The sequence below is a fragment of the Sitophilus oryzae genome, unplaced genomic scaffold (genome assembly GCF_002938485.1).
Source record: "Sitophilus oryzae breed Bouriz unplaced genomic scaffold, Soryzae_2.0 scaffold_1436_pilon_pilon, whole genome shotgun sequence".
Classification (NCBI taxonomy): Eukaryota; Metazoa; Arthropoda; class Insecta; order Coleoptera; family Curculionidae; genus Sitophilus; species Sitophilus oryzae.
In genome coordinates this window covers 3228103-3239984 of record NW_022146100.1, presented here as the reverse complement: position 1 = coordinate 3239984, position 11882 = coordinate 3228103, and the positions used below count along the sequence as shown (strand labels likewise).

At 33.9% G+C, this 11882-nt stretch overlaps 1 protein-coding gene across 1 annotated transcript; it reads left to right on the top strand.

Moving 5' to 3' along the window:
• The first annotated feature begins 769 nt into the window (after positions 1-769).
• On the top strand, positions 770-11656 carry LOC115876452 (RNA-binding protein 26). The gene is made up of 18 exons (XM_030892232.1): positions 770-987; positions 1188-1306; positions 1399-1517; positions 1575-1709; positions 1769-1989; positions 2048-2221; positions 2462-2572; positions 2697-2988; positions 3045-3299; positions 3358-3495; positions 3554-3928; positions 3991-4120; positions 5874-6019; positions 6074-6266; positions 6416-6606; positions 6756-6869; positions 10841-10990; positions 11067-11656. The coding sequence occupies exons 1-18, from the start codon at positions 929-931 to the stop codon at positions 11142-11144; spliced, it is 3000 nt and encodes a 999-aa protein (XP_030748092.1). The 5' UTR covers positions 770-928; the 3' UTR covers positions 11145-11656.
• Positions 11657-11882: the final 226 nt, after the last annotated feature.

Here is an 11882-nt window from a genome sequence, read left to right as displayed (position 1 = left end):
ACCACAATTTTTTTCCTGTTTGAACCAGAGATATAAGGTACCTTTTTACATGCCTTTTTACTACTTTTTACACTCTTTCGCGTGGGTTGTGAATTCTGAACAGTGTTGTTAAACCGTGGTTAAACTACACGTAGTAATTAATAAACTACATTTACTACATGTCACAAGTAGTTTTTTAAATGTCGAGTAGTAAATGTGTAGTTTATGTAACTAATGTAGTTTTTTTTTAAATAAAACAGTGAAAACGTAACCTAAAAACTTTGTTTGTTGATCAATTTAAAGCATTTGTTCCTTATTATGTGATATTTTTGATACTTGTACTAGTAGTTAAAAATGGTTGGAAGACGTCGATGTCTCCATACCTTGCTCCATTCCTTCTGGGAAGAGGAGAATTATGAAGTTGTGCCTCTAGATGTAAAAAATCATATATTCTCCTGGAGAATGTCTATGGAGAATTTCTCCATAAGAATTTATAGTTTATTTTGTGTTCAATGTTATTTTGTATTTGCATGAGATAAGAATTTGGCTTGATTTTTGTTTAAAGTCAAAATTGTTTATGTTTTACTATATTTTTGTAGGTAGTTTTTAACGTAGTTTTTGTGTAGTTTTTGAAGGTAGTTTTAAAATTTTAAAACGTAGGTAATACAAAAAACTACGCGTAGTTTTTGGCGTAGTTTTTTGCTTCATAAACTACTTAACAACCCTGTCAAAAATAAGTATTTCCTGGTAAATTTATTTTTTATTTTTATTATGTTGGTGTGTTGTTTAGTGAAAAGTCGTCAATGAGATGGTGGCTGAGTAGCAAATTTTTATAGAAATTTCAGATTAGTTTTCTATTCACATTTTACTTCTAATAGAGTTGATCTTACAACATTTTGTGATAATAATTTTGTGAGGTATAATTATTGTGTTAAATACTGCGAACAGAATGCTCGTTGAACAGATAGACGCTTTTAAAAGCTGGCTGACAGCTGTTCTTAAACCTATGTAAGTTGACCCCATAAAGTATTTTTAGAGAAAATTATTTAAATAAATTATAATATCCTCATATAATTTGTTTAAAGTTTCCGTGATTAGTAATTATTTGATATTAAAATGTGTATCATTTACGATCAGACTATTGTTAAAATTTAAAGTATTTATTTAAATAAAAAGGTTTTATTTATTAAATTTTCATAATTTTTTAGGTGTGAAGCGGATCCAGCAGCTCTAGCTAAATATGTTTTGGCATTAATAAAAAAAGATAAATCAGAAGCTGAACTTCGTAAAAGTATGATAGGACAACTTGAAGTTTTCTTGGAAGGGGGTAAGAAACTATAAATACCAATTTGTATCTATTTTTGTATATATGTATGATTTTTATGATTGCACAAAGCCAACACGTTTTTTATATTACAGAAACCGAGGGCTTTGTTAATTTGGTTTTTCAGACCTTAACTACAAAAGATTATATTACAACACCAGTTATACCCAGTGCAAATCCACCAAATCCTAACATTACTGCAAAAACAAAAGAGGCAAGTTGGTATTTGATTTGAAGTTGATTTTTTTCCTAACTGACACTTTGTATATAGGGAAAAGAAGCCAAAGTGATTGTACAACCTAGTGAGTTACCTAATTTAAATGAAGTTGTAAATGGTGGTTCAGCTGATAAGAGAACAGAAGTAAGAAAACCTGACATTAAAAATCGAAGAAATTCAGAAAATGGAGTAAGTTTATAGTTTTATATTTAATTCAGAGCTACTTATTTTCTAAAATTTTATTACAGGAAAGAGAAGAGAGACCCAGAAGACGTTCTAGACATCGCTCTATATCTAGAAATCGCACCAAGTCTAGATCGAGGTCTTGGGATAGAGTGAAAAGGTCTAGATCAAGAGAAAAATCGAGGGACCGAGGGGAAAGGGACCAGCATCGACTAGATAGAGACAAGAGAGATAGGCTCGATAGGGATAGACTTCGAACATGGAGAAATAAGTCCCCATCGAGAAGGTTTGCTGCACTAATTTAATTTTACTAAGATTCAGTAACAATGTTTGCTAATTTTTAGGTATGAAAGGCGACGTTCGAGATCTCCACGTAGCCCTACTCCACCACGGCTAAGATCTCGGTCTCGTAGTCCAAGGCACTCCCATAGGACAAGATATAGATCTAGTAGGAGTCGATCTAGGTCTTTAGAAAAGAGAGAGAGAAGAGATTCCAAAGATTTAAAAATTCACTCTAGGTAAGACAAGTAATAATTGAACACATATTTTTTAATAGGGATGCATGAATACAAAAACCTTTTATAATAGCATGAATATGTATGACTTTTTATCTTAATCTATTGTATTTTCCTTAAGCAGTCCATTGGATATTATTTGCAAAAATTACAACAAGTTTCCAAGGTATTTCTTTACAGACTGAACTTTTAAAAATAAATATTGAACATTTTTAAACTTATATGCTTTTATCTTACTTACAGGCCTGGCACTCCTACGCAAGATTCTAACCATGGTGATGATGTACCCATTTCCAACAGTAATCAGACATTAAACAGTGTTGTTGTTCAACCTAATAATAAACGGAGATGCAGGTATGGATAAATAAAATACAAAGAATCATTTTTTTTGTAATATATGTAGTAGGTAACATTATTTTTTTAAATAGATTTAAAATGATTAAAACTTGTAATCATTTTTTTCTCATTTATGTTTCAGAGACTTTGACGAAAAAGGTTATTGTATGAAAGGTGAAATGTGTCCTTTTGATCATGGCGTTGATCCTGTGGTATTAGAAGATTCAACACTAACTCGAGTTTTATCTTATAATCCCAATGGTGATGTGGCTGGAGCTTTAGGATCTGGGCCGGCCATAGCAGGCGCCTCTGTGCCGCCAGGTGTCCCAACTGCCATGAGGCATCCTGGGGTGGATAACCCTTACAACCCTCAAGCTCCCCAAATGTGGGCCGGAGGAAGATTTAGAGGTCCTCGTCCTATGGGAGCAGTTAGAGTAATAATTTATTTGTCATGACAAATATGAAATATTTGTAATTCATTTACCTTTAGATTCCCGGTATTAATACTTTTGGACAGCCACCATCCTCTCTAGGGATGCAGAGGGAGTTAATTTCAGTGCCTGTTGTGATGGATAGTTCTAAGCCTCCTGGTGTTGGCCCACCAGGAGGTTATGGTCCTTTGCCAAACGCGTCGTATGGGCATCCTGGCGCTGCCCCACCTCAGAACTACGGCCCTGGTGGAATACCAGTAACTCATCCAGGATTAGAAGGAGCCACTCTGCATCCTGGCATGTACAAAAAGAAGGTTTGGGTGAAATTTGTATTCTGCAAATTTAACATTAATGTTCTTATCTCCTTTCTAGTTTGATTTTAATAGACTCGGCCCCAGAAAAAATCCTTCAAATTGTAGCTTAGAATTGAAGAAAGTTCCAGTAGGAATTAATTCTATAACTCACCTTAACAACCACTTTGCAAAATTTGGAAAAATTGTTAACATACAGGTATTATACAAGCAAAATATCAAGAATTGAGTTGTGAAATTAAAGACTTATTTTGTAGGTTCAGTTTGAGGGTGATCCTGAAGCAGCCCTCATAACATTTTCATCCCATGCCGAGGCAAATTCCGCGTATAGAAGTACAGAAGCGGTTTTGAATAACAGATTCATCAAACTGTTTTGGCACGATAGTGATGGGAGTAAACAAGAGAATATGCCTCCAGTCCCGCCGAAATCAGTTAAGGACAGATTAGGTGGCAATGTGCCACCCAACAGTAACAAAGTGTTGAATTTGGTTCAACCAAAAGCAGGAGAGACAGATGTCGACGTTAAAACTGAAATAAAAGAGGAAAAGCCCGAGTTGAGTAAGGAGGATAGCAAAGCACAAGCTGCTGCAGCAATTAAGAAAAATCAGGACTTGCTGGCGGTTCAAGCAAAAGTATGTTCATAACTACTGCTTCTTAAAAATTGTTACCTATGTGTTTTTGTTTTGTTTAATAGGTAAATAAAAATAAGGACGAACAGCGGAAGGAAGTCCTAAAAATTCAGAGCGACTTGAGGAAGAGGAAGCAGGAATTACTTGATAAACAACTTTCACAACAAAAGATTTTAATTGAGAAGATGGAGAAACGTAAGATAAATCTATTTTTTATGTGTGCATGTAAAGCCGCGTCCAAGCTACTCGAACAAAACGTTCGCGAACATATATAATTCACACTATATACTCGTAGCAGCAGGTCGTAAACGACGGCACAGCCCATCGCATCGGTCCCGAGGACTGAGGTGCGGGGAAGAATGCGACAACCAGTTTGCTCTATAGATCTAGGATGCGTTTAGGTAGTCGCTGTTTTTTCGAGTGCCCGGATTTCGAGTGCAAGCATTTTATTAAATAAATTAACTGGTAAACAGTTTAAGAACTTTTGTCGTTGAAGAATCAATATTTAGCAGGCGGAGGGTTACAGGGGTCTTTTGGTAGATTATTCGTTATAGTGTATTTTTAAGATCTGTATTCATTTTCAGGATTTTTAAGATCTGTATTCATTTGACGTATTCAATTAACTTCGGTCGCTTCCTGTTTCACCGGAAATTACTACAACTTTGTATTTTTAGATTGTATCCTAAGTATTATTTTACTTTATTTGATAGAAAATGACATTCTGAATAGAATGACATACCATACGTCAATTTTAGACAATTCCAATTAAATAAAAATAGCATTTTCAATCTAGAGTGCCAAGACTGAGTTAAAACTATTAATTTGTAATCAAAGAACTTTGGAAACATGTATTTGATTGTGTAATTTTTTTTCGTATCCTTTCATGGCTTCTTAAAAGATGCCCAAATCGTATTTTTAATGATAACTCAAATTTTTCAAATGGTACTAGGCTGGCTCAGCATATTTGGAAAAAACATTTTTTACGAATAATTTGTTACCACATACTTGGTATTTGGAGTAAAATTTTCGTTGTTTATGACCATTTTTAAATTGAAAATGTCAAAAGTTGACATATAATATATCATTCTATTTAGAATGTCATTTTCTATCATATACGGTAAAAAAATACCGAGGGTACCATTTAAATCAAAAGTTGTTGTCATTTCCGGTGAAATAGGTAGTGACCGAAAATAAATGAAAACGTCGATCAATCCTGATTTATGTCCTATACTAACATACCAAATCTCGTTTTTTATCTAAAAATTTAAAAAAGTTATAGAAGTGAACCACTTTTCAGAAACACCCGGTATATTTATTTCTAAAAATGTAATGGTAAAATTTCATTTCCGGTGTCAAACTTCCTATTAAATAGTAATTTTTAATTTCAGAATCCCATAATAATTCCGGTTTTTAATAAAAATAATCATACAGGTCTTTATTAACAAAAATGAAATTACATGGACGAAGTCTAGCTACATAACTATTCACACTCAACCCACGATAAAATTAAAATTATAAAATCTTTTCTTTGTGTAAACAAATTAGTTGTAAATGTTTTTCACGATCCCAGTCAATAACTGCGTCCCCCATTGTCGAATACTCGATAAAAAATAAAAATCACAGATGGACGCCCGAAATTAAATGAGACCCTTCCAAGTGTCCGGTACAATGTCCGCCGAAATGCACGCCGTTCGCTCCTTTTGATTTACCGACATCAGTCGGAAAAAGAACGCGCGCGCTCTAGCATAGGCAGACGCACGCTCTGGCGTACAAGCTAGCCGTTCGGCGCTCCGCGCTCCTTAATAGGCCTAAGCTAGCTGTACTTGTTGGCTTTATTATTTATAAATCTACCTATCTCACAATTTTCACTTAGTATCTATTTAATTATATATGTTCGCGAACATTTTGTTCGAGTAGCTTGGACGCGGCTTAACAATATTTTTTTTAGTGCCGCCTGGTCCTCAGAGGGATGTGCTTATGGAGACCATTAAAAAGACGCAGGAGTCGATTGAAAACATTAAAAAGGATTTGGAAAGCGGTGCTTTAGCGGCAAAAACCAACTCTTTTACAAAATCCCAAAAGGACACTCAGAAGGTAAGACACGCGTTAAGGAGTTAGAGCTTGACAAACTATAAATGATTTTTTCAGGAATTGTTGGATACAGAACTTGATCTGATTGCCAAGCAGCAAGAAGGCGCAGATACTACTGAAATACAGATAAAATTGGCCGAGCTTAACGCCAGAGCCAAAGCCATGGCAAGAGGCAGAGGAAGGGGCAGAAGCAGATATACTCCAATCGTTAACAGACGATTGTTAACCAAGAACAATTTGTTGGATAACAGTGAGTTTATTTTCTATAAATGTGTGATTTCGTTACACTAGACCGCGTATAATTCAGCTTACTTGATCAGTTATTATATCTTGAATTAGGTCTGCCGTAATTTCGGATGCTTTCTATATTTTTTAATCGTGGCTGAATGATTTTTTTAGAGCTCAAAGGCAATATTAAAACTGTGAACAAAATTGTGAATAACGTGACGTCAAGCCCCGCGTCACTGCCCGCCACAGCCTCCCAAGCCGTAACATCTTTTCAGAAACATACTGTCGACCATAGACCTACGAGATTATTAATTTCTGGTTATGAGATGGAGGAGCAAGACAGCGTTCTTAACCATTTTCAGGTAAAGTACATATGTATAGTCACTGAATTTGTCAAAGCAATTCCTGTTTTAACAGTTTGATTATTGTTTTTCAAAGTGAGATTTAATGTAAAAAAAAGGGAAACTGTTTATATTTTTTCTATATTCTCCTTCTCTTTCTGTTCTTACAGCAATTTGGTGAAATAGTTGATTATGCAATCGATACGTCCCTACCAAGCATAACTGTAAATTATAAGACCAGAAAGGATGCAGAAATCGCTCTGATTAAAGGAAAACATTTTCAGGTTAGTATCTGATATATAGGTATACTAAGGGCTGGCAAAGGTTAGTCTTGGGTCGAGATTTCCGTATGTAAGAAGAGTACAATGCGTTTATAATGTACTGAACAAAGGGGGAACAGTAAACACGTTGCCAAACGTATGAAATAAACCGAGAAACTGTGCACATCGCCGAGAGACGTGGAAGGGGATATAGCAGATTTGTCGCAGTTGACCGGTCGACCCAATTAATACCTCTGTCAGTACTTAAAGTTCTAGGGAAAGGTGTACGTCATGCGTTCATTTTCACGATTTAATTACGTCTCGTGATACTTAATTTGTTTATTTATTAACGAGTCGTTGTAATTTTTCCTATAGCTTGAATTTTTTGAAGTGCAAGCTAGAAATACTTGCATTTTTGGTAAATATAAGTGGAATTGAGTGGGTGTTCGATAGTGGTCGCGCTATTAGAACTCTGAATTCAAAAATCGATATCTCGAAATCTATTAGAAATAATAGATTGTAGTTTTTTCAAGAACTTTGTTAATATTTCTGCTGTATTTTCTTTGTAGACAGTATGTGAAAATCTTTATCAATAAAAAAATTACACGATTGCTGAAAATTGCTATGCTCTACAAGTAAATTGATGGATTGTTTAGAATTTTTGAATGGAAAAAACAACCTTATCGAATTTTTCTTATGTAAACATATTGTAAAATATCCGATCTTGAAAATAAAAAAAAATTCAATATCTAAAGTGGTTCTTGAGTTATGGCCTGTTATGTGTTAAAAAGTTTTTAAATTATCGCGATTACTGACGTTTTCTCGTTATAAAAAAATGACACCCTAACGATATCCTTATAATCAGAAACTCAGAAACATGTCTAATGATTTTATCTAGTTATCTCTTGAAAAAAAAGTCTTTTAAAAATAAGCGGTTTGCGATCGTGATTTTACTTTACTTGATAGTGAAAGGCGTATCGGCAACGTCGGAATAGTACAACGTCGCGCGTCGCGTCGGTCGGTCGCATTTCTCTCACTCCGACTTAATAAGATCCCTATGCGATTTGCTTCCACACATGTAAATGCCGACCCAAAAGTAACAGTTGCCGGCACGGTATATTATAAACATGAAAGTTTGTGTGTATGGATGTATGTTATGTTTGTTACTCTTTCACGCACAAACTACTGAATGGATTTTAATCAAAACATTACAATAATATAGCTTATTCATCAGAATAATATATAGGCTATAATTTATTATATAATATATAAATATCTTGTAAGAAAATAAAAAGATAAATTAACGGTTGGGTTAAACTTTGTCAAATGACATCATATCATTATTCATAGGCTAACAACTAGACATGTAACGCTTCGGGCGCGGGCAGTGCGAGCGACGCGTATTTATCAAACAACGTTTTCTTACGAAGTTGTCCTAGATAGGAAATGCGCGCGACCGAGGCGGCATCGGATGCGATTGAAATATGTCGCGCGAGTCGCGCTCATCGCCCTCTTTTGTCGCACGCGTTGCCCGCTCGCTTTTGTCTTCCACGTAGGACGAAGCGTAATAGCCTTGTTTATATATTCTTAAAGTTGTTCAACCGACTAGGCAAAATGTGCTGCCAACTGGAGGACAAATCGTGAACCTTTCGGGGCGGAGTCAAAAATATCGATTATTTTCGTTATTTTCCTCAGAGTAAAGTAATAATATAGCCCCGTGTTTCTGCGAACTTTAATAATGATCAGCTGATTAAGAAATTTAAACGAAACTTTTATTTTATTGTAAATAGTGGATTATTTTTGCCTGTTATTTTAAGAATTCTAAACCGTATTAACAAAGAAATTATTATTTCGATATGTTGGTACATTATTTATAATTTGTGATAATGCTAATTGCTGTTAATTAATATTTAAAAAAAAGTTACATACCTATTTTAATTTGATTTAATGCAGGTTTATAAAAGAATCATTTCATTCTTAGATTATTTTATTCTAAATTGAGTGCTTTACGAATTTTACGATATTTTTTTTTGAAAACAAAACTTTTTACATTTTTGATGCCAACTAATTGGCATGGTATTATTGGTATGGGAATTAGCCAAGAAAGAAAAGAATTGGTTATAACTTGTAATTTTTCGAAACATATTATACCTATATCGCTGAAAAGCTTAAAGAATGGCGCTTTTTATTAAGTCATGGCCAACTAGGATTTCCATTTAAAAAAAACATAATGTTTGTGTCATATGTCAAAAATGACAGGCTTTAGAAAAAAAAAACAGAAAACACAAACTCATTAGGTATGTGATTATCTACAACTTTTATCTGAAACCTTTTTGTCTAAAATACCATATGATCGAATAAAAACGGCGTCAGCGATGGCTATCAAATGACGATCGATGATATTTCCCATATAATTTTACATATAAAATGACAACGATCTTCATTTCATAGCCATCGTTGACGCCGTTTTTATTCGATCATACGGTAGATTATAATGGAATTAGAGACAAGTTTTAAAACAGCCAAAATTTGTGTTTTTCGAAATATCTAGTAAGCCTTGAACTTCTCCGAAAAATCCGAAAGGCGCATATTTATGACCCCACAAAACTGCAATTCTTTCCCCATTTAACCGACTCTCTATCTCCACTAGTTTCCAAGATACCCATAGAGAACATCGTAGGAAACTCTAGAAATTAACTATTATTTTTATTTGACTAGATTAATTTGATTATTAAGACTCGATTAATTTAGTTTAAAATAAATTTGATCAGATTTTTTTTTCGTATATTCTACTACCAGAAAACCAAAATTATATGATAACGCACTTTTCAACGAAGTTGAAGGAATATATAGTGTATCTATCACAATACTTAATAGAATTACTACAATTAGAAGAAAAACAAAAAGAAAAAGTACCCAAGTACCTTCACCTACTACACATCTACAAAATAAACGAATATAATCTCTTATAAAAACACTACACAACTACTTCTTGTATTTTACACTGAAAAAATTATAAACTTACTAATTAATCAAACAAAAAGAAAAAATAACCAAATTATCCCTTCACCCAACCCTTCGCCTACTACTTAACTACAAAATAAATAAACTATAAAAACACTACTAAACTATTTCTGGTATTCTACACTAAACATTATAATTAAACTTAATAAAATTTATCTAATTTTACACTACAACCACTACAACTATAAAGAAATAGGAACATTTTTTAAAACTAGAAGAAAAAGAACTTCGATTCGAGCGACCAGTATAATAGATCAAGCGGACAAAGAATATAAAATACTTTAAAAATGTGCATTCGGAAAGAAAAAATATCTGGAAAATTATCTAAACAAACATTTTTTTTTCTTATCAGTGAAAAGCATCGACCTCGTCGGCCTTGCGGAATTGTCGGGTATTTACAATGGTCAAATTGTATAATTGCCAGCGGCATATCAATAGACAAAAAGTATCTGGTCGATTAGTAACCAATTGGCACAGTCCGAAATTATAATTATTTTATTTTCTCTGTTTTTATTGGTCGCTTCAAAATTCAGAGTAACAAAAAATATTTTTCTGTAGTAAAAGACTGTGAAATACGCCCCGCCATCTGGTGCTTTACATCCATAAACGTCTTAGGTTGAGCTACTTTAAAAATTCATATACAAGGGTAATAGGTACTTTCAAAAATTGCCACTAGATTCTATAATAAATATTACATTTCATATTAATAAAATTGGAATTTTATGCAGATAAAGTCGCGGGAAAAACTACTTGTAATATAAAACTTATTTCTTCTTGACATACTACTGTATGATCGAAAAAAACGGCGTCCAGTTGGCTTGGAAATGACGATCGATGACATTCCCCATATAATTTCACATATAAACATGACCGCGATTTTTATTTCTTAGCCAACGCTGACGCCGTTTTTTTTTCCGACCGTACTGTGGATTCCAATGTTTGTGATATTATAATTTGAAACAAAATTACAGGATCGTACCTTATCAATCACTTGGCAAAGTGGAAATTCTCATCGTTTACAAACTCAGAGAAGTGGGGATTCATCAACAAGAACTGTAATGCTGTCTGAATCAGAAGAGGATCAACTCATTGATCAAAACCTTTTGGATGGAGATGAAGAAGTAAGTGAAATAGAAGTATCCCAAAACTCTAATATATGATATGATCTTTCTCTAAATGATTATTTAACTGTTTTAGTTGCTTCCGGAGACTGAAGAAGCTCTACTACAAGATGACGAAGAAGAGGACGAGGAAGATCGTTCCTGGAGGCGATAGTTGGAAGTGAAGTGTATTGATTGTGTTTATAATGTGACTTTTCTTTAGAACTGATTGTTAGAATCACTTTCAATTTATTTCTTGTGCACTAAGCGTCTTAAGTTCTGTTTTAACCACAAGTTTTTAACATTTACTTGAGATGAGGCTAGAAGTGCCGGTTTTCGGCATTTTAGGCCGTCGTCGGTTGGAATTTATTCCTAACGTTTCTCTAGCACAAGTGGCTGGCATCTTCAGAGGTGCGCCCACTGCTAGCACCGGGCAAATTTGAAAGCATATAAAAGAAAATAAGTAGAAAAGAAGATGCTAGTCATTTGTTCTTAAGACGTACCGTGAAGTGGGGTGACTTTGCCCAATTCTGAATTTTAAATCGTGTTTATTTCAAAAATTGTTGTATTTTCTCAAATGCGCATGGTCTATGCTATAAGTGGTAATAAGGACAACACAACAATAATACGCTTTTTTGTTTATTAAACAAATATACATAGGGTGTTTCAAAACAAATGCGAAAAACTTCAGGGGGTGATTCCTTGTTCAAAATAAAGGGTAGTTTGCTTCATAAACGTTGGGTCAAAAGTCAACCATTAGGGAGATATTGCGGTACAAAGATGGCGGAAAAATAATGTTTTTATTTTTATCTTGAAAACAGAAAAGATAGACCTAATAAAATTTTAATGACTCTCAAAATAAAAAAAAACACTTTCTGGTAATTTTTCACTTTTTAAAATGAGGGAAAGGGGT